The sequence below is a fragment of the Cavia porcellus genome, unplaced genomic scaffold (assembly GCF_034190915.1).
Source record: "Cavia porcellus strain 051 isolate PalLab524CR breed Dunkin Hartley unplaced genomic scaffold, mCavPor4.1 scaffold_16, whole genome shotgun sequence".
NCBI classification, from domain to species: domain Eukaryota; kingdom Metazoa; phylum Chordata; class Mammalia; order Rodentia; family Caviidae; genus Cavia; species Cavia porcellus.
The window spans coordinates 59,728,105-59,756,054 of NW_026947499.1; the positions used below are offsets into that span (position 1 = coordinate 59,728,105).

Consider the following 27,950-nt stretch of genomic DNA (forward strand, 5'->3'; position numbering starts at 1 on the left):
GAGAAAGAAAGTCCTAAGAAAGGATCAGCCTTTATATGCTGTCCTTATCTAGTAGCTTTCAAGAATGTCACTAAAACCATTCAAAAGACAGAATGAAAGAGAAGTTAGAAGCTGGTCCGATCATCTATCTACAATGTCTAGATTCTACATGCTATAATCAATGCCAGGACAGTGGCATTTCACTAATTTGGGCATCAACAAGTTAAATTCACCGTGATCTAAACATGCTGCTCTGCATTTTATTTATTTTTTATTTTTGGTGGTACTCAGGACCTTGCTTATGCTAAGTACATATAATCCTACATTTTATTCTTTAAAATATTGTATAGCCATAAAAATGTTTCATTATGAAGTAATATCATAAACCAAAAAAAAAAAAAAAACCTACCTAACTTACAGTGAAGATTTTACTTTATATTTCAATGTTTTCAATCATCAGTCTGGCAATGATATTGGCATAAGCCACTATCAGATTCAGTATAAATGATTTCTATCGTTCTTATTGTGAAAATCCTATGAAGAAGCATAAAAAGAAAAAGAAAACAAGACATAGTTGAAGAGTAGAGGCAGCCTTTGAAGGAAAACTAATCACAAATGCAAGCTACAATTTAGGACAAAGTTATCCAGAATTTTGTAAGTTTCAATATCTGTTGCTCTGTATGGAAGAAAATCCTGTTGGCAAATAACCCATGTCTCTTGTCTTTCTCTGTGGAATAGGATGTTTCTTCCAATCAGTTTGCACTTCACCTTGAACTGCTAAGACAACAGCGGTACATTAGAGTGGTTTTTCTGGAATACAATTGCCTTTAATATAGGTTTGGTGATTTAAAATCATTAATTTGCAGTATTTAGGCAATTTTTGTTATATCTTGTTTTGTTTTTGAGACAGGGTCCTACTATGTAGTTTAGGCTGACCTTGAACTCACTATGTAGCCTGGAACTCACAGCAATTTTCTTGCGTCAGCCTCTTGACCACAATGCCTGACTTTAGTACAAATATTAAAAAGCAAAACACCACGCGAGTATGATAAAACACAGGCCTTTGGGAAGAATGCAAACAGGAGAGAGGAGGTCCTCAGGCTTCAAAGGCACAGTACCCTTACCAGTAAGGTCTTGGAGGAGTCTACTCGGAGCCTCACACCTTGATTTACTCTTTGTGTGACACTTCAGAGTAATAGTGACTATTAAACAAAATAATGAAGATCCTGGCATATATGAGGCAGCAAAGGAACAACAAAATGGTCATACAGGCATAGTTTTCTTTTGCTATTTCACATGTGATTTATTTGTTTTTTAACTCTGTGCTGTGGGAAAGTTTTAAACAGATGCAAAGTAAATAGAATATAGTCTAATAAACTACCTATGTAGCCTGTCACTTACCTTTTTAGGCACAAGCAGAAGGTTTGTTAAAAATAGTCAAACCATATAGAAAAAGATGGAGAGCATGGCCTGGGACCGGGCTCAGCAGGAGAGCACTAGCAAGTGTAAAGTTTTGGGTTAGAAGGGAGGGAGGGAGGGAGGGAGGGAGGGAGGCAGGAAGCAGAAGGGAAAGGGAGGGATGAAAAAAGTGTGGGGAGGTAAATTTACCTAAGTGAAGAGCTAGATCTCAATAGGATGGAGGGGGAATAGAGGAGTAAGCACATAGTCAGAAAATGGCTAGAATAGAAAGACCTGTATATTCCCTGCCCAGATTCCCTCGGGGATGCTAACGCAGCTAAAAGAGCTTTGAGTGACCTAGCTGCCTTCATGTCGAAAGTTCCAGGCCCCCAACATGAGGGTGAGAAAGACCATGAGAGAGCTAGCAGGGACAGAAAGGAGATCCTGGTACAGAGAGAAGCCGAGAGACCTGAAGTCAGCTTAAGAAGGAAGGAGGAGCCAATCAACATAGCTAACCTTGACAAAAGAAGTAGGCCAGTCTTATTAAAAGAGGAACTAGAGAAAAGGAAGGCAATGAACACAGTTTCAGGAGATGAAAAGAAGTTTAAAAGACCTGAATCTCTTAAGTAAAATAAGAGCAAAGCATTTGTGGGAGATTAGCAGAGACATATGAAAGATTGTGCATTTCCGTGTTCATTTTTAAAAAATGAACAAAAAACTTTCCCACCCCTAGTATCTTCTCAGATCCAAAGCGGCCATCTTTCCCCACCCACAGACTTCTGCAAAGTGGTGTCAACCTCTCCTCTCCCTCAAAGTCGCTCCTACTGGCCAGCTCAGAAAGCAGCCAGCTCTGCTTCCATCCGCCCGTCTGCAGCAGTGAAAACCACAAAGGTCGCCTTTCTGGAAGAAGAACATGGCATGGCCCTGCTCTCCCTCCTTCATCACTAACCACATCTTCTTTCCCGTCGTGTGTTCTTTCCTCCCTGGCCAGTCCCCCCCCCCCCCTTCCTCAGGCCACAGGTGTTCTCTAAGGACCTATCAAGGACAGAGTCCTCAAATTCCTCTTCAGATGTGTGAGGTGGCTTTTCTTCCACACTCTCACTGTTCAATTCAATAGCCATCAGCCACCTGTGGCCGTTTAGGTTTCAATTCATCAGCACTCAGTAAAATTCAAAATTCAGCCTAATTATCCACATTTCAAATGTTCACAAGCCACGTGTGGCTACTGACTACCAGGTAGGCTGGAGTAAATATCGAACTTTTTTTTCCCCCAAAATGTTCCATTGAGGCCAGGGATTTAGCTCAGTGGTATAAGCACCTGCCTGGCAAGCACAAGGTTGTGAGTTCAACCCCTGGAACAAAAAAAAGTTCCATTGAACAGCACAGGTTCAGATCTTACTTCTTGTCAAACTTCAGGTTTAGATTCTGCCTGACATCTGTGCTAGAGAAGTCATCCTGGACCCACGAGCTTATCGTGTTTCAAATCTTACTCCATTCAGTATGTATTGCTTAGAACACTTATGTGTACAAACTCTACTTTGATTTGAAGATGACTGCATATAACAAAAGCACACTCACAAATAACTAAGAAATAGATACATAGACAAGCTGGAATATTTAGATATAGTTTTGTTTACTGAAGTCATTTTCTCTGAGAATAACACAAGGTACAGCTATTAAGAAAAGAATCTCTACCTTTCATGTGTTACTGCTATGTGTGTTTCCCACTTCCAAAAGTTCCATAGAGTAATAAAAATACTCTATTTTTCACAAACCAAGGTTTTTCTTTGCATTGCCAATAAGTATATTAATCTTATTACAGTGAAGCTAACTTTCTGATTCCATCAGGAACGCTAAAAATATTCTACTTGAAATAATGAAAGTCAGGCACCAAATCTTTGTCAAAATACAGGCAATATTATTGGACACCTGAAACTCTGAAGCATTATTCTCAGCAGAGAATCAGATTTGAACTAACTTTAATCAGAAAGCAGTTCCTGTCTGTTCTGCTTCCTCCTAAACTTAGCAAACACATACTTTTCCCAGTACACCAAACATTTTAGTAGTGCAAGGTTTCCCTGGGCAGCCTCACTTCCCGTGATGATTTACAGTTATCATCGTAAATATTTTCAATCATTATAAAGGTTTTGGGTGTAATTTTGAGAATAGACAATGAAGGTAATTAGAATTAGTGAGGCCAAGGAATGCTGAAATTAGGATATTAGCTGATCTCCTATTACCTGTTGAAATCTCCTACAATAATGGCCGGATTTGGAAGGCAGACCAAGTCTGTATGATTTGACAAACACGAGGGTTTGGAACTAGAAACTCAGTGAATAACTGCTTTCAGTTATTCCCTGAAATGCAGTTGCTTAGAAACTTACAAGATGTCTGTAGATTCTACTCAACTGAAATTTAAATTGCTCAGACTGATTTGGAAAACTTTTAACTAGGTCCTTTTAGCTGTGAAAACTCACCTTAGAATTCCTTTAAATGACCATCCCTATCTAGTTAGGCAGTCCTATGTACCCTGCTCCTAACACTCACACATACAAACTCAAACACTGTCTGCACTCCTGTTGGAATTTTCTTCTAGTATTTCTTTATGTTTCTTTCACGTTGAAAATCCCTAAAGGCAGAAACTGGGGCTTTCTGGGAAAATTCAAGACTTGTGTTTATACTAGTCCTATCTCTTATTTTTCCCTAAAATATACATTTTAGCTACAGGTATTTTTGTTGATCTTTACATTCCTTAAACCTCTTGCATAATAATCATATTTCTTAAACACAGTAAGAACAATCTATTTCAATCAATTCATTGTTGATTAATTAAATGAAAGAATATGCTCAGTGAGAGAAAGTGTGAAGAGAAAGCTCACTTGTAGCAGGCAGTGGTGAGGTGGAAGAAGACAGGTGAAGCTAAGAACCCAAAAGGACAGAATAAAGTGGCTTTTAACAACTCACAGGCCTACAGTCTATTTTACAAATTATCTTGGAAGTACAGCACCTCTACCAGTCCCGCAGGATGGAGAGAGACTTCTCAGTGTGTCTACAACCTTGTGCCTGACTTAGCCCCGGAAACAGCAAAGCCCTTGGAAACTCAGTGTGTTACCCAGAGTTTTTCTTGTGCTTTTTCTTGTGCAGAAGACAGCTAACTAGAAAAACAAAAGGAGAAATGATGAAACCCAATTTGAGGTCGATTTTTCTAAAATACATTTAAATGGATACACTAGAGGAGTTTACTATACAAAAGGGCTAATTTTTTGTGCATCAAGAAAAAGAATTAAATCATACTTCATTCTTGAATCATTTTACAATATGCTTTCCCTAAGTCTTCTGTGTTACAGTTTTTCGATGTACTAAGTACCATTTCCTTTGAAGATTTGTTTTTAGAACAGCTACCCTGACTGACTTTTTAAAAGTGCTATTTTTGAGCAAACACAAGAGGAAATTAATCATGGGGCCCACGTGATGGTATGGGTACATGATTTCATTACTTTTGGTTTAGTCTGGGAAATATGTAAACAGTTTTTCAGCCAGAGTAAAATGTTTCAGTTTATTAGAAAGTACTTATTATTGGAAGCAGTCAATGACAGAAGTGTAATAATGGAAACACAGCTACTTCTATGCAAGCAACACTGGCCAGTCGTTCCACTGAGAGCGGTAGCCTGGATCTGCCAAGGTGTGCCATGAAAATCTGGAGGAGGTCCCTCTCCAAGACAAGGTCCATGGCGTTACCAGTTCTAAACAAGACTTAAAAATGCAAAATTTCCTGGTGTGGTTCACTGCCATTTCTAATGCATATCCCTTAAAGATGCAATTAAAGAGCTCGTGGAATACTCGGGTTGGCAAGCAAAACAGCAAACTTGCAAATTTTGAAAAGAGCCAAAGCTAACCCTGGAATCAGGCTGTTTTTAGTTTTTTCCTTTTTGGGATGGGGTGGAGATTGAACTCAGGATCTTTGCACTGAGCTACATCTCCAAGCCTTTTCAAAATTTTTTTAAAATTGAGAAAGGGTCTCGCTGAGTTGCTAAATCAGGCTTGACTTTTCAATCCTCCTGCCTCAGCCTGCCAGAATGCTGGTATTTCAGGTGTACATCAATACACCTGGCTGTTGAGAATGTTGTTTCAACAAGTTCTCATCGATCAATCAAGATATTCCAAAGGTGGCAGGACACTGATACCCCAAGAAAACACACAGAACTATCTTCAATGTCCAAAACAGTGAATTGAATTTGCAGAGAATTAGAGAAATCAATAAGAAATTCTGGGAAGAAACTTAACAACTTAACAAGGCAAGCCTCTATATCTCTGCCTTTTTCCCAAGTCACAGTCAAAGTAGATCTCCTTTGGGCAAACTTGACCTTGGTCCTATCTTCCTAGTACGATACACCCTTTCTTCTGTGCATTCCCGAACTCCTATTGACCTGTAGAAGTGGTCTCCCCAAGGATGCCTGCTGTACTAATTCAGGGTATAACACCCAGACAGCAATGATTTGAAGCCCCAAAGCTGTGCAGCCAACACAAGTAACCACATGGACCCCATCTTCCCCCCATTCCTCTTATCCTTTGGATCACAGCCAACTTTCAGGCTCTAATCCCATTACACCTCCCTGATGCACAAGACTTTAATGTCTCTTATCTAAAGAGTCTCACCTTTCCCCAAAATGGTTTTGGCTTACGAGTTTACAGTGTGAATCTATGTAGAGAAAATTCTGGAGACCGAGAATGAATATAGAGATTCTGAGGTCCAGTTATATTTTAACATCCCCAGAATGTAGCAGGGACAACAGGAAAGATGCTAGACAATGAGACCAAGGACTTAGACAGAGTGTGACTGGAATCGTCCTCCTGCACCACGCAGAGTGAGTTATTTGGCCTGCTTTAATATAAGGGCGATGGAGCTGAGAAGTCACCTCAGAAGTGTTTTACCATCCCACTATCTTATAGAACCCTGGAACACCACTTCCAAAGAAGGAATTTGAGTCATACACATCCTCCTGTAAGAAGAGGGCAACAGGAAGCCAATGGAGACCTGAGCAACAATTCATTAAGTGTCCCACATAGGCCAAGCCAGAGGGCATGTGGGCATGGCTGAAGTCTTCTCCTGCCTCTCCTCCCAGCACCAGCCTTTCAGATTCCCTCCCTGCTCTTTTGTCCAACAAACCCAGCACACGGCTACCACCTTTGGCCCAGCCAGCAGCCCACACAGTTGCTGAAGTGATCTGCCTCCCACTCTCACTATGACAGTCTCCCCACAGTGCCACCATCACAGGACAAGTGCCTACTACAAAAACACATCTCTGCTACTCTAAATATAGGTACAATTTCATTCTAGACAAATTTAAGCTGCGAAATCTGCATCTACAAATGTGTGTGTGTGACAGAGTATTTGCTTTGCAAATGAACTCATCACAAGATTCCTTAAAATACCAGTTTCTTCATTTATTTCTCATCCTCTTCACTGTCTCCCCTACAAGTGATATTCCACACTTTTTACTTATTTATAGCTGCTACAAAAGACAACTATTGTGCAAGGAAGATGTCCTGTATTTATAAACATTAATGAAAAAACAAAATGCTTTCTTTGGAGCCTCCTAGCTAATTTCTTCAGTTATTCTGATGTGTAAGCTCATATGTTACATAACAAGCCTAGAACCTTATCTAGCGCCACTGTACACCTAAAAGCCACATGAATTTTAAATATGTTGTGCTATCCATTATCTACACCAGCTTTATGCACAAGCAGCATCTGTAGGAGCCATGGGCTTCAAAACAGCTCTCCTGACTGCAAAGAAGCTGCAGATGTTGCTTTGACGTCTTTCTACTGCATCAACAGCTGTGCCTTTCACTTGTGTTCATGAGAGCTGTCAGCTGGAGGCCATTTAAAGAGGTGGAGTAATCCTGCTTCTGTATACAGTAAATGTTAACAGATAAAACACTAATCACCTTCCTGAGAGTGGGGAAGCTATTTTTAGAAATGGTGGCACTCTGGAAAATTTTACCTTTCTGCTGTGAAATACAAGTGTGATTTTGCTCTCTCTACACTCCATCACATTTGTTTGTTTCTTCAGATTTGAGTTTTGTGTGTTTTCTATTTCTTTTCCCCAGAGGCTTTTTCATGTGTACCCACACAGCAGAGAAAGGAGCAGCATGGCCTCTCCCGAGCTGGGGAGGTGGTCCTGCAAAGCCAAGAAGGCTCCATGTCACACAACTGGCACCCTCCCCTGGCGGCTTGTGCAAGCTAAAAACCCAATAAAAGCTAAAAGGAAAACAGTGACTCCACTCTAAACTCATAGTGTCCTTTAAAAAAAAAAGTCCCGTTAGCCAGGCATGGTGGCACATGCCTGTAATCTCAGCACTCTGAAGGCTGAAGCAGGGGGATTGCTATGGGTTCAAGGCCAGCCTAAACTAATAGCAAGACCCGGTCTCAAAGAGAGAGAGAGAGAGAGAGAGAGAGAGAGAGAGAGAGAGAGAGAGAGAGAGAGAGAGAGAGAGAAAGAAAATAGGTATTATTCCCCGACTGCCAGAAATACAATTTCCTATAGAACTCAGAAACTCAAAAGAATTTGAACTGTATCCCTCAAAAGACAGACTACCTGATAGGGACACAGCTCATAGCAACTAAGATAAGGTTGGGCCTTAGACCGAGAATTGGGACCACTAGACCTAGAATCGGAAGAATCAGGAAGCCTGGAGTGTGAGCAGGATAATCCACATTCAGCTCTGGACCTCAGTATCCTCGGTTATAAAATACACATATTGATTGCTGCATTTTCCTGAGGTCCAGTGAGTTAAGAGACCTGAAATGCTTTGAGAAACTCTCAGGTTCTTCCCGTATGGTTTTCTCCTCCTGTACATTTTGACTTCTATAATACTGTACAAAACTGAGGCTGGAAGTTATGATAAGCTGAGAGCAGACTCAGCAATAATTCTAACTTCAACAAAGCCTCCTTCCTCTCCTGCCCCTTTTCCTGCTAGCTTTCTTTTCCTCCACCTGCCAGAAAAAAGCAAAACAATCGATCTCACCAGGCTATTTTAATACTTTTTTTTAACACATTTTTCAACCTAGTTGATGTCTGAATTAGTAAATCTGATTGATTGCCTACTAGTACAGAGATCTATCTTAAATTATTACCAAAATCATATCATAAAGAAAGCATATTTATTCCTTGTCCCCATGAAGTCTGCAGTGCAGTGAGGAGGATAGATTCATAATCTCTTTTCTAATTGCTTAGCAACTAGAAAAACAGTAACCGAAAGTGTGACTCTACCTGCAGCTCCCCTTCCATGACGCTGAGTAGCTGGATGAGTTCTTCTTTGGAAAACTCCAGACATCTCTTAGTTTTTCGTTCACTTTCACCAGATGATTTTAGGTGCCGTTTGACTGTTCCTGAAGCCATGACGTCCTCCTCCTTCCTATTTGATTTGTTCTTCTTTTTTGCCTCCTCCGAGAGATTTTTCTCTTCGGCATTGCTGGTGTTGGAGGTCTTGGGGCCGGAGATGTGCCCGTTTGAGGAACTTTCTCCACTTTGGTTTCGGGATCTCATTCCCACCTACAACATATGAAAAAAGAGAAGATATTCTTTACTATCAGCAAAGATAGTTTTGTCTGAATTCTTACATGTTTTACAACTGTGCCAGTAAACACAAACAAATGGACCAACCCCAGCTTTCTTATAGCTTTAATGACTATGTTAATAAGACCTTCTGGAAAACACTTGGTTGATCTTCAAGAAATGGTGAAAACTGGTAAGAAGGGCAATTTATCTTTGTGATTTTCTTCCCTAAAAACTAATACACTCCAGGGTATTTCGAGTAAAGCATCAGACAGACTCCAATTTTATAAAACTCCTAACTAGTAATCTTTAAAACTATTAAAGTTACCAAAAACAAGGAAATGTGAAAAATTGTTGCAACCAAGAAAGGTCTAAGGAGACATGGAAAATAAATCCTGGGTGGAATCTTGGGACAAAAAGAGAACATTAAGGAAAAACAGGAAATTGGAATAAAGCATGAATTTTCATCAATAAAAAAGTATCAATATTGGCTTGCGAGGGCCAGGACATTGTTCAGTTCCTGCCTGGAAAGAGTGAGGTCATGAGTTCAGTTGCTGGTACCAAAAATAAAACAAAACAAAAAAAGATAACAATAACAAGGACAACAAGAAAATATTGGCTCACTAATTGTAACAAATATATCATACTGTTGCAAAATATTAACTACAAAGGAGGTTGGTCATGAGGTATGAGGAATCACTGGCAAAATTCTGTGACTCTACAATTGTCCTAAAATAAAAAGTTTATTTATCTAAAAATTCAAACCTCAAATCTTGCCAAGAATCAGCTGAACATTACAGTGTGCAGAAATATCCCTAAAGGGGGCTCGAAATGGACTGAGGAAAAGGCAAGGGTGAGGACAGGAAGAAGGTGATGCTTTTTATAATGATACGGAATTCTATTTTTCCATAGCTCCTTTCTGCAAAAGTGGTATCTTCTTAATGTCAGTTATCTACGGCAATGAGAGCTCAAAGAATTGAGATAAAACAGATTAACTTCAAAATAAAAAAATTTAAACCACTTTTTGGGGTAAAATGAAGAAAGAAGGTAGCAGTTGCAAGGATCCTAATTCCCCACAGGAAGTACCCGAGAGCTATTTGGTGACGCCTGAGAAACATACCCGATCAGCAGCTACACTGCAGACAGATGGACTAAGCTCAAAGGCTAAAACTTGGTGTGCCCGGGGAGATCTCTGATATCCTAGAGCTGCTCTACAAAACATGCCTAAGCTCTTAAAAATAGTAGTTTAGCACATGGGCTTATTTTAAAACTCTCAATATAAATAGGCTTTTCCCTGCCCAGCTAAGCAACAAGATTTTCATCATTCATTCCAGTTAAAATACAGGGACTTTGTTATCTGAAAACTAGGAAAAAGTTTTAGAAACATTAGGTTTACAACAGAAAGATAAACACAGTGTGATGTTTCCTTTCAGATTATATTCAATTCTTTCAACCAATCTTGAAATCTACATTCATGTTCCTAGTCTGAACAAATTCTTGTAACCATATGGATATGTGTGTATGCGATGTGAAATTTCTACAGCACCCTAACTTTAAATAATTTAAAGAGAAGAAGGGATCCCTGACATTGATTCCCTGCTTCCAGTCCGCTCTGTGATGAGTTCACTTGTTTCTCCACCTCTTCTGCTTTACTGGTGAGCGGAGACAACCTGCTTGTCTGTTCAGAAGCCAGAGTATACACTTTGAGGTAGACCTGTTGTCTGTCCCCACAGCTCGTCCATGGGCAGCACGGGCAAACTGAGGTCTCAAGATCAAAGGGGCAAAGAAAGAAGGAAAAAAGACATGAGGAATAGAAAGTTTCAAACGAGGCTCATGATCTGTGACATATCACAGCTCAAACACATGGGTTTCCAAACTAAATCTGGTTTCCCATAGCTCCCTACACATATGAATTCCTTTTATCTGAAATAATATTCTCTGTAAGATCTACAGGCTCTTTGAGATTATGAATCAAATATTAATTTGACAACTTCAATTTAGATCAAGAGTTAAGAGAAATCCCAGACTACCTATAGCTCCCAAAAGCACAGGAATTTTTAAAAACATGATATAGGGCTTTAAACCCATGGCCTACCACATGCTGGCAAGGGCTTTACCACTGAGCTGTATCCCCAGCCCTTTTTGTCTGATTTCGAGACAAGGTCTCACTAAGCCTCCAACTTGCAATCCTTTTGCCTCAGTTTCCTGGGACTATAGGTTTGTGTCACCACACTTGACTAGTAATGTTTTAAATTTAAGCACAGTCTTATTCAAACATGGCATTTATATCTGACTGTATTGTATATTTGTGCTTAATCTACTCATAGCATTAGTATATTTCTAAGAAAGAAGCTGGTTTAAAAAAAGGGAGGAGGAGGGGGAGAAGGAGAGGAAGAGAGTGAGGGAGAGGGAGAGGGAAAGGAAGAGGGAGAGGGAGAGGGAGAAGAAAGCTGGTGTGTGGCACATGCCTACAATCCCAGCTGAGGCAGGAGGATCTCCACAAGTTTGAGACTAGCCAGGACTAGAGAGTAAATTGAAGACCAGCCTGAACTACATAATGAGACCCTATCTCAAAGAGAGAGAGAGAAAGAGAGAGAGAGAGAGAGAGAGAGAGACAGACAGACAGACAGACAGACAGATGGGAGTATTCCTAAGAAAGGACAAATATGTAACTGTCTCTATATTACACATGCTTACAAAATACATGAAATGGAATCTACTTAGTATCAATTCTCTTTATAATTCTTTTTTCCTAAAAATTAGTTTTTTATAAAAAATTTATGGTTAACATTTGAAAATAAATTATTATAGTACTATATTAATGGCTTTTAAAAAAACACATATTTTAGAATTATGTAACTATCAATCACGTTGAAAGCTGGAGTTCCCTGTTCCCTTCCACATTCATTCACTTTGGTCAATGGAAAAATCTCACGTGGTAGACCCATGATATTAATTTTCCTTACAAATATTTTTTTTCTGTGTCATTGAAATTTTGCATTAATTACTCTTCCTTTGACATGGATGCCTAGATTTTCACCCTTTCTTGGTAAGCCGAATAGGGTCGTTTATATTTATCTCCACATAAAAGTCTCCAATCAGCACCTGTTCTATCTCTGTGATGCAAAAATATTCAGTGATAACATACTAGTCTAGAAAGTTCAGGAACAAATTCAGCAGCATTTATGAGGGGAAAAAAAGCTATAATTTCTCTCAAAGCTGTGTTGAATGCAGTCATATTAGGCAGAAAGTCATGAGCAGGCTGGGACTGGTGGCTGGAGTCTTTTTGAAAAGGAAAGAAAACTTCATTAGCTCTAAATAAGATCTACATGAGGGGCCGAGAATTTTAGCTCAGTGGTGCAGCGCCTGCCCTGCAAGCATGGGGTCCTGAGTTGGATTCCCAGATCCCTGTCCCCCACCCACCCACAAAGAAAAAAAAAAAACACGAATTTCTGGTTTCAAACTTTAGCTCAAGAGAATGGTAGCATCTCTGTTGTGGACACTGAAAACTGATGATCAACTTAAAAACCAGTTGAACCAAATTCTGTGTCCTGTACTGCACTGAGTGTAGAGGACTATTGCCAGCATAAAAAGGAGACGTAAAGAGGAAGAGCAGAGTGTTGTGGATTCTGCTTTAGTATTACTTGAAGCCATTGGTTCTCCTGAAGGAGCTTGTCATGCTGCCTTCCCTCATATGAACTCAACTCTTGTCATCAGAGGAGACCGGGACCTTGGTGATGAGAATGGCTGTGGCTCACTTTGGGGAGCTCTAGTCCTTACTTTGAGCATTGCTTCCTGGCTCTGGAGGGGAAGATGTGTGCTGCTCAGTCTCCAGGAGAAGCTTGTCACTCTGGCTTCCTTATATGGACTCGGCTGTTCTCATCAGAGGATCTTGGGACCTCATTGTCACAAAGGATGGCTGTGGCACATTTTAGGGGATCCCTGGTCCTTAGTTTGAGCATTGCTTCTTGGCTCCAGTGCAGAACCCTCAACCTACTGGCACAGACCCTTCACCCCGCTGGCACAGACTTTCTAGCTTCCACTGCTGATCTTAGGGCCTTCCCAGCACAGATCCATGAAACAGACTTGCACGAGTCATTGTCATGAGGTCTAGCCCTCCAGTTGGGCTCATGGGGGGAACTGTCATGGGCTCTAGATCTTCAGCTGGACTCATGCAGGATATTGTTGTGGGATTTGATTTTCTAGGTCGTTAGGGCATAGACAGATTTCCTGCACTTTCTCTGTATTTGACTCTGTGGGTGACCTTATAAATAATACTATAAATTATGTGTCCTGTGCTGTCTTGTTCTCGTTGCCACCACTGACTACGACAATCTCTAAGTTGCTGATAAGGTCCACAGTCCATATAAAGTTCAGACCATGGATGGGGGCGGGTGAGAAAACTGTCTCATCTCAAACTAAAGACATCCAGCTATGGAATAATGGGGACCTATTTCTCTCTGAAGTGGGTCAACACTGTCTATTTCATTTGTACAATAAAATGGCCTCAAAGAAAGAAAGACAAAGATGTTCCTTAGAAGACCCAGCTAGTCATATAAGTATAACTGAGAGCGGGGTGGGCCACCACCAGACTGCAACAGACAGACCCCAGCCTCTCCCCGTGAGTCAGCACCATTCACAGACCAGAGGTAGAAGGCCATACCAGCCAGTAAGACCAGTCTGGGAACCAGTGCCATGCGTGGGCCACTGCCAGACTGGAACAGATAGATGCCTAACCTTCCAGTGTGTGGGCTGGCAAACAAGAAGTACCATCCCCAACCCCTGCTGTAAGGGACCAGCTTATCCAGAGAAACACTGGCTGGAATGATAGCTATGGAGGTAAAATGCGATTGGATGCCTGTGGTGCTCTGGTGTTTCACTAACATTGCTAGTCTAGGGCCAGTGGTCTGATCATAGGTTCAGAGGATAGCGGTATGGCATCTAGGGAGGGGGTGGATCTCCTTCTGACAGTTACAGCCATTGTTGATTCCCTATGGTCTTGTTTTATATCAATTGTCCTATATAATTTCTATTGTTTTGTTGGGTTGGGTTGGGTTGGGTTTTATTTTCTTTTGTTTTGTTTATGTTAAACCTGATGGCAGGAGCAACTATTTCAAAGATAGCAAGATATATTATGGCAGCCATTTTGGATTTACAATTATTGGCTTTATTGCATCCATTGTCTTGTTTTTATTGTTTCTATTCTATTCTGTTCTGTTTGATTTTTTTTACTACATCCAAAGTTATCTGCAGCTATTTTGATGGCATCAAGCGTCATTATGGTAACTGTTGCTGATTTTGTAATGTTTTGAAGTCCTGTGTCTCTGGCACTGGTTTGTTTTGATTGGTTTTATTCTGTTTTATCCTTTTTAAAATAAAACTTTAAAAACAAAGAAAAAATGTAAACTGAGACTTCATCATATTAGTTCCCACTTCCACATACCAATAACACTGTCAGGGACCACTCTAGGGATGGGAAACAGGCAGAATCCTGCACTCTTATCTGCTGTATATTAAGACCCTAATTTGTGTTTTCTTCTGGAACAGCCAATGACTCAAAAGTCATTTTTGCTATGAACCAAGCCTCTTCACTTGGAATTACAAATACTCACCAGGAACTAAAAGCAGAACAAAGTTCAAGTTTCATTCTGAATCCTTTTTACAGTAAGCCTTTGCCAGGTCTCTCAGCTCTGCATGGGTATATGTTGATCATTCAGGAGTGTCTGCCTGAGAGCTGGCCTGACAAGGCTGTAATCAGGATTTCATCCCTCTTCAGGACAAAGATAAAAGGATTACAGGGATATTCAGTTACACCTGGGTGTCTCCAGCAGAGCTCCACCTGACTGAGACCACCACAGACAGGCAATTCTCTTTCATGGGAACATAACCATCCCTTAGCTATGAGGACTCCAAAGTTACGGCACCAGGACTGAGATAAGCATCAACTGGACCCCGGTCCATCAGCTATTCCTTAAAGGCTGGACTCCTATCTTGAGAGTAGGACAGTCTGAACCCCTCTGGTATCAGAACCTGTTTAGCTACTTAAACTGGAGTCTTTTCCTATCTTCCCTTTAATTTTCCAATTAAAATTTTTTTCCTGTAGATTTGTGCCTTAATTTTAATTCCATTATTACTAAAAGCAAGGACTCAACCTAGCTGGCGACAGTGTAACCATGTCTGCTACCAATAAAGTCCACTTTAAACCACTTTATTCTATTTTGTAGGAGGGGAATGTCCAGATATAATCCAGAATAATGGATTCCATGCATCTCATTTAGTAAGATTAATGCTCTTTATTTTCAATAGTTTCCACTTACTCTTTCGTGAGTGTTATACAATGTCTGAAACATTTTACATGCAGCAGCCCATCTGCATGTAACCATCAACCATCTGAGCGAGGTGTTTTTATTCTGAGATTTACAGGCTAGACCAATGAGGTTGAAGGAGATTAAATATGTTTGCCTGGATCACACTGCTACTCCATGTGAACAGGAGAGTGGGCATTAGAATCAGATATAGACCTGGGGTATGACTTCCTTCTGAGTCCTTAAACACATGGCGATTAGGAGGGGGACACTCTGTAAACCAGAGGATCAAGAAAAATATATTAATGCCAGCTGAAATGTTTCCACCTCCATAGACATTCTCATAAAGTTTCTAGAAGAACTGAAATTAAGTCATTAAGCTAAAATATCCTTTCTAAAATCATTAACCTGTGACAGAATTTGTAAAATGATGAATCATTCCAAAACCTTCCTGAGCAGCAATGTGGTCAGATTTTAAGGGCAGAGGCTATGAAAACAGGATACATAGTCTGGACCAAGACCGTGCCAAACCCATCGGATTGAAAGCCTCAGAGTTGAACAATGGCAAACATTCCAGCTATTGACTGGATCCTCTCTCTTGTGCTCAGGGGCACCGCAGGCAGGAAGCAGAACAGGGGAGCGGGACCCCACAGGTCACCTTACAGCTGATGGTCTGGCAGCCAGTGCAGGACGCCTAGAATACGCTCTGGAAGAAGTCAAGGGTGCCTCTGCCTCATCACAATGTGCAACCTTTGAAGAAAGCTCTCTCCAAGAACAGGGCCAATAAACTGAAGGCGCATACAAGGTTTTGTAATTTCCTTTAGAGTTGGTATTTTCTGAGGCCCACGTTCTTCTCTTTCAGAGGCAAATTATCCTGACATGGTTCATGAACCATACTTCCTTTCCTTTCCTATTAATCAGTCGGCAATACTTGGCATGAAATTTGCGACTAGAATGGGAAGAAAGGAAAAGGGTAAATGTTATCGTGAATCTCCTTATCGCCAGTCGGTCCCCTTCATCCCCCTCTTCCCACACATGGGCATAACAGTGTCAGATAAACAGTCTCACAGGAATCAGAAAATGTAAAGGCTTGGACTCACTTATGCTGAAGTAAAAAATATGTTCAGAGCAAGAAAAAAAAAAGGAAACCATCTACAGCACTGAAACGCTGCTTCTCGGCTTCCTCGCTCCTGCAGATCTTAACCTTGAACTTGGCCTATCGCTCCCACACCTGCACATTCCTCCAGCACTTTTGTCTTTTCCTGTTATGAATCAACAATGGTCACCACCATCAGAAACTTCTCTTCTGTATAATTAAAGTAAAATATGTACTAAACAGGAAATAAAAACTTGTATTTTACAGTGTGGCCTGGCTGAAGGCCTAAGGCAAGGGGGGCTTGCAGGGAGTTGTCCTCAATTTTTTAGGCATAAATGACGTTACTCAAAGCATCCAAAGTTAAAGGCAGAAAAAAAGAAACAAAATTTCTAGTCTTACATCATCAGTGAATTTTAAGATGTAAAAGGTCAATTAAATCAGTAGGTTTATTGTCAGCTTACTTCCTGGGTATATACCTTATCTCCTGGACTAAATTTTTTAACTATCCCAACTCAAGAAATGTTTGAGCACTGCTCATGAGATTATCATTCATTCTAACATCATCTGCTGTTCAGAAATGTTTCCAGTTTGTCCCGAATGTTTTTTACAGTTTTCTTTAATAGCCTTCATTATTTAACAAGCTGTATAAATGATTTTTTATTTCTCATTTTCTACATTCACTAAGCCCTCAAAATAGTCAGGTTTTGGCTTACTTAATTTTTAAAAATTCTACTATGGCAAGCCCTGTTTGGTGGCTCATGCCTGTAGTCCCAGCACTCGGGACGCTGAAGCAGGAGGATCATTGCAAGTTCGAGACTAGCCTGGGCTACAAAGTGAGCTCAGGGCCAGCCTGAGCTGCATAGTGAGACCCTGTCTCAAAAAGACAAAAAAAAAAATTCTACTATCACAGATCTATCCAAATTGAAAATTCCTCTAAATAATCTCATAAAACTTCAGAATCTTAGAGAGAGGATTCTTTTAGAGTTCTTGCAGTCATATTGTAATCAAAAGGCTAAAGAAAATATTATAACTGTTGTGAAATAGAAAAAGACTATTCTACGCCAGCCCCTAAGATATAAAGCTCTGTTTAATATCCTTTAAGGATGGTATCAGCAGACCTAGTAGAGTTTTCTTGAAAAAAAAAAGACCAAAATAATAGGTTAAAGAACTGTTATGAACTAAAAAAGAATCTTATAAAGTTGCATAAAGAATCTTATTAAGTTGCTTAACTGAGTCTGAAAGACTGTACTGTTAGTTCTTACCTTTGAATGGTAATATAGAGCAACCTCTTTTAAATATTTTGATAAGAACCCAATTCACTAGCTCTTTCACCATAGTGTCTTCTGAAGCTAGGCGCCCTGTTCTTCCTCTATCCCCAGCCAGCCTTGTACAGATCCAAGATCTTTCACTTCCAGAAAATTCGATTTCCAGTCTCACCTCCCCATACATCACATATAATTGCCAAATTTCTCTATTCACAAAGTAATTCTGGCATAACTTATCTGTATATCTTTGCTCATGAATTCCTTTCCTAAAATGGCTTTTCTGCCCCTCCACTCATGAAGTCCCCTCTGACTCTTCCAACAAGTACCATTTCTCCCCCCTCAGCAATTTTAGATGCTTAGTCTTTATATTAATTACTCAGCATTTCTAGACATGCTCCAAAGATATAATCTCCTTGAGAACAGGTAATATAACTTTTTTGTATTATAACAATGCCATGTAGCAGACTTCTGATTATTTGAAATTATAGCATTTTACATACAGGAATACAGGCTCACAGAGCTTAGAATACAACCAGATGAAAACATAAATATAGTCCTACCACAATGCACAAATACTTCTGCATGCAAACAATTCTGTTCTCAAGCAAGTGTTTGACAAAACTTTGCTTCTGTTCATAAACTCTACATTACTTGACAAACACAACCACACCACCTTCCTCACACAAACACAAATGTGGCCATCTTCCCCAAAACTGTAAAACAAATTAAGTTCGTGAACCAAGTACCACTGTAGACCAAGAGATTTAGATATATCAATATGTAGTAGCTAACAGGTGCCAAAAGACAATTAGTAACATTTGGAGAAATTCCTAACACAAAGAAAAGGTTTTAAAATAAAGTAATGCAAATACTGTGTGTGGGATAAATATGGTGCACTAGTATTTGTATTCATTTCTACTGTCTCCTGAAACACTAACACAACAACAAAGAAAAGAAGATAGAGAAAATAAGAGAGCAAATGACAGAAGGAAAGGAGAGAGCTCAACACAGTTTTGGAGACTGGAAGGTGGGTAGGGAGACTACTGGGTACTGACTTGGACCCTACGTCCGGTCATGTGGAAACCAACAAGGCACAAATAGCTCTAATTATCCCAATTGCCTTCTACCTAGGGCTCCAATGGGCACAGGGTAACCTTGCTGCCCAGATCACAGAACCGGAGAGGCTATAGTCAGCTTCCACCCAGATACCTCCAATTTGAGCTGAACTTCCTTTACTCCATTCCTGTTTGAAGCCTGACCCCGATGGCCATGTAAAACCATCATCAGCCTCCTTCCTGGCCAATCCTCCACAAGACCTCCCTTCCTACTTCAAGACCAGCTGACTTGTTCCTCTACCTTTTCCCAATGGTGCATTTCATTTATCACCCATAGAGCACTTAATTATAACCTGCCTAGTGTGGTTCTTGAATGGCTTCTGGTGTTTGTGTTGGGGACCTGTCTAGAATATTAACAACTTTTAGTAAGGATAGTTTCTATTTTATCTCCCTAAAGCAACATGCACGCTAGCACCTATACTTTTCCCGCTTCAAATCAGGGGAAGCTGAGGCCTAGAGTCACACAGCTAGTCAAGGAAATGGCTGGGACTCCCAGACCAAGCGTCCTTATACAGCTCCTTATATCCCATGCACACCCTCTGCATGAAGGATTGATCAGTGGTCCTGCACCTGGGTATCACATTTCCCTCCTGATATTCATTTCCAGTGTCTGTGATAGTGACTTTTGGGGTTTTTTTTTTTTGCTTAATTTTTTTTATTTTAAAGAGAATAAAACCAAACAAAATAAAACAGAATGAAGTCAATCAAAATAAAACAATAAAAGCAACATAGGACTTCAACACAATAGGAAGTCACCATAATATATCTTGCCATCTTCAAAATAGCTGCACATACTATCAGACATAATACAATCAAACAAAACAAGGCAGAATAAAGCCAAACCAAACAAAATAATGAAAACAATACAGTACTTCAAAACAAAATAATAGGAAATTAACAATGGCTACTATAATGCCTTATGTTATCTTCAAAATAGCTGCCCAGACCATCCAACACAGACATGTAAAATTAACCCAACAATACAAGAACTGAATTGCTTCTTTACTTCAGTTGTTATTTTTGCAGAAATTTCGGGTGTGTGACTTCTAATTTCTCATATGTCTGTGACTCCTTAACTCATTCTGTGTGGGCTGGAGCTCTGAGATTGTATGTTGCTCCTTGTCTTGACACTGTCCTGTGTTCCTCAGATCAGCCCACTGCTACATCCCAGGTGTTTTCTGCATTGCTTGCCATCTCTTGGTGTAGAAGATTGGACTAGGAACCTTGGTTACTCCTAACTGGGCTTCCCAGAGTGGTGGAGAAACACGGGGTGGTGTTTCACCGATGCACCCCCTACCCTGTGGTAGTGGCGCTTCAGGGCATGTCTTCTTCCTAGTAAGTCCATTTGTTCACAGGTTTGGTTCAGCTCTGATATTTCTTTGCTGATTTTCTTTCTAGGAATCTGTCTCCCTATGACAATGAGGTACTAAGGTCTCCCCTTACAATTGTGTTATTGCTCATTTTATTTTCCATGTCTACTAATAACTGTCTTATATAGTTGGATGCTCCTGCATTAGGTGCATACATATTTAGATTTTATAGTTTCTGTGCTGTCCCCAGGTTTCTCATTGACCCCAGTCAGTCTTGCATTATTCTTCTTGGCTTCGTCTTATAGCTGTTGGATTGATTTTTGATGGTCTCTTGCTATTTCTGAGCTATCTTTTTCGTCATGATCACTAGCTGCAATTCTGTCTTCAAGTTCTGAAACTATATCCTTTCCTTCATTCAGTCTGTTGCATACACTTTCAATAGAGGTTTCAATCTCCTGGATTTCTGTCTGGATTTGTTTCATGGATTTCATTTCTCTCTCACATTGGGCTTTTTTGGACAGAATTTCACTTTGCAGTTGAGACTGGCCTTGAACTCATTTTATAGCCCAGGCTGGCCTCAAGCTCACAGAGATTCTCCTGCTTCAGCCTCCTGAGTACTGAGATTACACGTATGCACCACCATGCCCAGCCTCATCTATTCTTTTATTTGTGTCTTCTCTAATATGTTTGATTTTAAGCATCATTTCTTTTCTGTACCTGAGAGATCATTTTCTCTGTAGCCTTTTCCACTTGTTTTTTCATGTCTGTTGTTATCATTTCAGAAAGTTCCAGTATTTGACTTCCAACTTGACCCATCTCGTGCAATTCCAAGTCTGTCCTAGGTAGGCTGGGGGTCTGGGGCTTCATCTTGTTTCTGAGTCTTGCTATTCTCCACCTTCTCTTTTTTCTTTTATTTTCTCTTCTCGGATGATGCCTGCCAACCTCCCATGATCTATAGCTCTACCACTAGCATTGAGGCCTCACTCAAGGAGGAAAGGAGACGTCCATTCCTCAGGGATGTCTTCCAGATGTAGTTGGTTCTTTATAGCTATCCCAAGAGCTATCTTCTTCTGGTGTGTACAGTTCTGTGATGTCCGTGATATATCCCAGCAATGTGCTGGATATGGAGCCAATCTTAGCCTCTGAATGTGGGGGCCTGGACTGGTTTTCTGTTAGTGGAGTTCTCCGGAGTCTAGTTGCCATTTCCTTGCTCCTGCTTAAGATGCTTGCATGTTACTGGTCTCGCTGATTACTTTGCCTTACTGTGTTGTCCTAGATCTTGGAGTTCCCATCAGTCTTACACACTTCCAGCTGGTCCCACCACCTGGGGTGTCTATGATAGGGACTTTTTGTTTTTGTTTTGTTTTGGTTTTGGTTTTGCTTTCTTCCTCCACAGAAATAGTGCTATGCTTAATTATATGAAAGAGAAAGCATTTAACTATTTAGGAATATATTTACATGTACAGTAATGGTGACATATTGACATTTTTCTGGCGTTTACAATATCAGTGATTCATTCTCTAACCTCAAATACATTTTAAAATGTTTACATTGATATCGTACTATTGTAATTCTGCAGTCATTATTCCACTAGATATAGGATACAATCAATAATCACTGCTTACATACAGAGAACGACTTTCACATTTAAAAGACTATAAAAACCCTTCAGTTTTCTGGTAAATATCAGGTGAAATTTTCCACTTGACCACTATAATTTTTTCATGCATTTTAATAGTATTGAACCATACTGTCTCTCAAGCAAAAGCAATGTCACCATTTAACTTAATTAAACTTGCTAAACATCCAGAAAATTGCCAGACTCCTAGCAAGCCAGATCTAGAGTTTCTTGCTCCATTTCAACATCCCTAAAAAGGCCCAGCTGAAGAACTGAATAAGGGTTAACCATTTCTGCATCACTGACCAAGCAGGTCTACTTGTAGCAAGCAAGAAAGCACCTGAGACTTTTTCTCAGATCATACTGACTAAATTATTCTTAAATGGTACCTTTGTTCTGGATACCCAACAGCAACAATAGCTACCCGACTTTTACTAAAGAATTTACCATGCACTAAGCAGATGTGCGCTGCATTAGCATCTCATCAAATGCTGACTGACATCCCAGTAAAGCAGATTCTATAATTACCCTTCACTTAAAGATAGGGAAAGCAGAGCTCACTGTAATAGTCATTTGCAAAAGTAATATGGTCAGTACCTGGGAAAGATTGATCTAGAACTCAGAGCTGTCTGGATTCTCCAGGTCAGAAATACAGGAGGACTCATGAATTAGTTCATAGCCACACTTTTACGAGGCTTGGTTTAGATATAGGACACACATGCCCAAACATCCTCAAACCACCCGGATAGATCCTACTATCCCAGTAGACTTTTTTCCTCTAACTTCTACTCATGTAATCGCTTACTCTTTTCAGCCCACTTTCCTTCCCACTCCCCTCAGACACCTACTCTGCCTTTAGACCCCACAGGGCAGGAGTTTTTCAACAGAGCTGACAGGTGAACCCTGCCTTTGCTGTCTAGATTTTGGACCTTTTGAACTGGAAAAGTCACTGAGGTTGTAAATATGTAACCGTTGATATGATAACTGGATATGAGCTGAACCACTTTTTTTTTTCATTAGCCAAATTAAGATTCTAGTTTGTGGATAAGCTAATCATTCTACTAAGCCAACTGTGCAAAATTTCCCATTAGGAAAAAAAAATATTTTTAAATTGCAAACATTCTGAGATAATTTGATTGTATTTTCAAGAAACATGAGACCAAGAATTTAATGGTCAGTGTTAGCCTCCATGAGACAAAGACACGCAGTGGTTTGGATGACATCATTCTTTCATGCTGATAAGAGACCAGAATAACAAACTGCCCCAACTGTGTGTTGACGGTGACCTCATCTATTCCCGTGGCCTGCCATATGTCAACTGAATCCAGGTGTTCTGCAAATACCCTTTCCTTCAAATCCCTAGATTATGTAACAAAAAAGACTAACTTAAGACCAGCTGGAGTGTGTGAAATCAGGCTGTCCCTATTTTGAATTCCTGCTGACTTCTGTCTCTTCTAATTGACTCTGAACACCCTTGTCATAGATTAGATCAAATTGTAAAGCACTCAAACTGAAAACTCAGCAGGGTTACTTCATAAACGAGGCAAAGAGAGAAGTAAGAACTATTCCTACCTACTAAAATGCATACTTCGAACGCAACTGAAACCACATGAGTGTCAGAGATACTCATTGGATGTTTAAAGATGACTATCACTCTGATACTATACTAACAGGCTGTGGTTTCTGTATCAATCAACCAATCTTCAAAGATTGTGAACACAAACGTTGGCCAGAGTCATTAAGCTGGAGGACTTTGTGATAAGTTCACTAAGGTACACTAACAATTTAGTGAAATGCAGGGCACAACTTCTGGACAATGTGTGGGCAGGAATTATGCAAGAAAATGAGTCACCTTTAGAAATAACTTTTCAAAGAATAACAGCCACTGCTTTTCCCCACCTGCAGCCGCCCTTCCTCAGCACACCACCCAATCCAACAGTGGACCTAAGAGCATCCCACGCCCTCATGCATCAACAGGATTAGGGTTTCCCAGCTGGCTGAACCCTCCAGGGACTGATGGAGAAGTCCTTGGCAATAATCATGTGAAATCAGGAAAGCTGTATTCTCCATCCTCCACACTTACTCTATGATCTTGGAAAAGTCACCTCTCCAACCCATAACTTCCTCATCTGGAAAATAAGAGTGATAATGCACAGGTGCATGCGGGCTCTGCCCCACTCCGTGTGTGTCGCACTAGCAGTGTTATTATGAAGGCACCCAAACTGAAAGGCCTTAACTTGTGGCATATTAACTACTTTGCTCAAACAGCTCTTGATTTCCGAACATGGCCCCCGGGACCAAGCTACTTTACTTTCGATTGCTCACGTCTACCACAGGGTTGGCAAGCTTTCTGCAAAAGGATCAGTGCTAAATTTAGTCTCAGAGGCCCACATGGTCTTTGTCACCTCTATTCAAGTCTGCTACCATAGAGCAAAGGCAGCCACAGACAAGTAAGCAAGGCAGGATGGCCCAATTTGACGCTTGCCCTTCGTTTGCCAACACTTACCTAGACGGTGTCACGTATATGATTGATAGATGTGTTTAAGCTGGGAGAAATGGAAATGTTTTCTGTCCCTCCCCACCCATCTCCCCTTCCCCAGTTTACAGTACTTAGGAAATGGCTGGAAAGAACAGAGAGAAGAACAGGGAGAAGAGAGTGTAGTGGCTATGCTCTCTGTCTACTCACTCTCTTCTTTTTTTCCAGAGAGGGATGAATATAAAAGGAAAGGAATTCCCACAGAGCTTGAGGAATCCAAAGTGGAAGAACTTGACATCATTTCCTGGCTAACGCTCCTGAGCAGCCTTCTCACTGACTTCTGGGGGTGCCATACGCAACGCGGGCAATCAGAGATCTTGCAGTACCTCGAAAGCATGTGATGGCAATTAGGGCCCCCAAGGCACATGGAGGAGACAGAGCCAGCCACATGCCCAGCGGCCATGGAAGGCAGCTCAGAGAAGTGGCCAGCATCCTCCAGGCAGGGTTGCAAGGCAGGTCACCCAGGGAGGTTGATGAGGAAAATGCATCTTTCCTGGAGGGAACATGCGGCACCAGTAAGTATGTGGTAGATTCTGAGATAGCAGAGGTGCAGGGTGTTCCATCAGAAAGAGCTGCGGACCTTCCTTTCCCTTGGGACCCGGACTGCAAGATGACCCCAGGGAGCACACCCAGGTGACTCTGTAATTGTGGGATCCAGGCAGTTACGCAGGCCCTGGGCTGGGTTTAATTCTGTGCCAGTACTGCCTGAAATTCTTCATTATTTCTGAACAAGGAGCTCCATGTCTCCATTTTGCACCGGGGCCTCCTGATTATGCAGTCATTCTCGGGAGCAGGGTAGGTAAACTAAACCAGGTAATGGAGGGCTCCCTGCTCTCCCGCTCCACCGATTCATGGTGACACCCCAAGATGTGGAGCAAGAGAGCTGGAAAGGAGGGAAAGCCTGACGTGGGATTTTGATTTGGCATAGGATTAAGTTATGAATACTGAGTGTTACCAGATAGCTGGGCCTGGTGTCACACACATGTAATCCCAGTTTAGGCAGGAGGATCACACCAAGTTCAAGGCCTCTCTGGGCTACATGGTTCAACACCAACTTGAACTACATAGGGAATAAATAAATAAATAAATAAATGTATAGGCATTACCAGAGAGTCCTGAGGTTACTAAGATAGACCCCGGTGAAGTTCTGTCTGCAAGGATTGGAGAGAAGCGTATAGAGAGGCAAAGTAAAGAGCAAAGCTAAAGTGACTCATAAAGCAATCAAGTAGCAGAGCTGTGCCCCCAAGTTTTATGGGGGTTTTCACTTTGAAATATGATGCTGGTTACAGTTTTCTAAACTGCAAAGTACTAGAGGATTTTCAACCAATGTATGTCAAGTTTTCCTTAAATCTCATCCCTATCCATCCTGCTCTGGCCTTCAAAGAGAGGAGCAAGAAGTAAGGCCCCGGGCTCCAAGGCAGCAGGGCCTCAGGACCCTCCACCAGCAGGACACTGGGCTCAGAGGAGATCTGGGAGGAGCTTCCGGTGAGCAGATGCTAGCAGGGTCCTGGCCCCAGGTCTCGCCACACCCATTGCCCTCTTACTGTTTTCCCATCCCTGCTCCTCTTGTGCTGTTCACTGAAATCATTACATTGAGACCCCAGTGATGTCACTCTGCTCCAGAACCAACCCTCCCAGCCGAGTTTCCCTCAAGTTGACCCTCACTTGTCCCACCAACTCTTTCCCTTCCAGAATGTAGGATACCATCGAAGAATCCAATCGGTTAACTTTAAGTCACCCAGCAGCATCACTACCATAACTTTAAATTCCTCAAAGACTTGGCTTATTAAACCTAGTCCGTCTTTGAAATTAAAATAGAAGTAGTTGTTTAGTAGGCTGGGTCAAAGGTTAGGCAAATATGGTATTTTTAAATCATATTTCTAGCTCATTTTCCTATATAAAATATGCTCTTTGAGAGCGAGGGCAGGAAGAAATCTGGACAAGTGCTTTTCCCTCCTCTTCCCCTTCAGCGGCATGCCTCTCATGTGTCCTTTTCTTCATGAAGTGCTAATTTCTTCTTATGAGTTTCAGCCCAATATTCCTCTCACAGAAAATCATGTAGGGCTCATGCCTCAAACACCTCTTGGTAGCTACCCCCGCTGTGGAGGGTCAGGGAGCAGGAGGGCCAGGTACAGTGTACACCAAACTCAGCTCCTCCCCATCCCAGAGTTTCTGGTCAGGCAGCAACTGGGCAGGGCCTGAGAAGCCATTTCTAAAAAGTTCCCAGGTCTTCACACTAATGGTCCCAGGACCACACACGGAGAAGCAATGTTCTAGCAAGTGGAACTCAGGTCCAGAAAATTCCTTCGAGGCCCTTGAGTATCTATCTATTTACTTCAGCACCTTTCTTCCCACAGCTAAACTGGAAATAAAAATAATTTTTAGCTATGACTGTTTATGTGAACTGGTTACATGCCACATTGGCATTCATTTTCCACTAGGACCAACCAGTTAGATTTGTGGGTTATAAAATGATGCCCTACAAGCCAAAATCTCTGTACAGATGCAGTTTCTGTGCGTGTGTGTGTGTGTGTGTGTGTGTGTGTGTGTGTGCATGTGTGTATGAGTAGAGACTCTTAAAAATCAGGTTTACATTTTTAGACTGGGCACCCCTGGACACACAGCCCTATGGAGCTTCACTGAGCTGGCATTGAGAAGTGTCTTACGTGTGTGACAGCATTTACCAGCTCGATCACTACAGCCCTTGCCACCCTTCACTGCCTGGGAGTGATGAGAACAAATCTCAGTTTCCTGTGTTTGCACAGTGGGTTTTGTTTTATTTTGTTTGCAGTACCAGAGATTTATCCCAGGGTCTTCCTACTAAACTACATTCCTAGCTCTTATTTTTTCATTTTGAGGCACCATTTTGCTAAGGTGCTAAGCTGCTCAGGCTGGGCTTGAGTTTGTAATCCTTCTGCCTCAGCCTCCTTGAGTGGTGGCATGACAAGTGTGTACCACCTCTCCTAATTCTATGTTCTTCTCAGGATAAAGAAATCTTTCTCTGAACCTAAGAGGAAAAAGGAAAACTGCATCAAGATAGTTTCCTGTTTCAAGAAAGAAGAAGAGAGAATATTTAACTCATAGAGATTTGATCCACAGCCACTCCACCAGTTTCCCTGTCTGTTACCCACCTGTGCTTTGTAACCTTTAATCTACCTGGAGGGCAAGGTAAAATTTATGAGGAGGATGGGCTTGGAGAAGGCGGTGACAGGCTGTTGATCAAAGAATCTGCTGGAAAGGAAGAGTCCAAAGGGGAGAGGCTGCAGGCTGCCCACAGGCCTGATCACTTTCCAAAGCAGGAGGTATACAGTGATGTGTTAAAGGGAGCCCTGCCAAGGAGGCATGTCTCAAGGGCTCAGCTCACTGCTGAGAACAGGGATTAGACAATAGATAATAAGAGCATAAACGGAAATGACCCCAGGACAAGCAGAAATGTGCAAGGACAAACAGCTATGGATTAGGACCAAAGTATGAGCTATAAGAACTGAGTTTCTCTGAGTGTGTGTATGTGTGTGTGTGTGTACTCCAGTTAACCCAACTCTGGTGAGGTTGGAGCAAGCTCCATCTAGGCCTAGGAAGAGCAGAAGCAAAGGCCCCTGACTGCCCACAGCCCGGTCAGGGTCCCTGAAAGAAGCTCACCACGGAGGGCAAATGCAGTGAAGTTATAACCTCATGTCACAAGCACGAGGGATTGACTTAGGGAGGTTGCGCATTGTAAGACAACACTGTGAGTCCGCATTCCCAGTCTTCAGTTTGTCCATCCCGTGGC

General features: G+C 41.3%; 1 protein-coding gene across 5 annotated transcripts in view; it reads right to left on the reverse strand.

The window, feature by feature from the left end:
* Positions 1-27,950, reverse strand: part of Filip1 (filamin A interacting protein 1) — a 223,602-nt gene that overhangs the window by 89,727 nt on the left and 105,925 nt on the right. For all 5 annotated transcript variants that reach the window (XM_063226903.1, XM_063226900.1, XM_063226901.1 and 2 more), the window contains one exon: positions 8,652-8,933. In XM_063226903.1, the coding sequence (XP_063082973.1) occupies positions 8,652-8,927 (276 nt within the window). In that variant the 5' untranslated portion in view covers positions 8,928-8,933. Of the gene's footprint in view, positions 1-8,651; positions 8,934-27,950 lie in introns of those variants that run through there.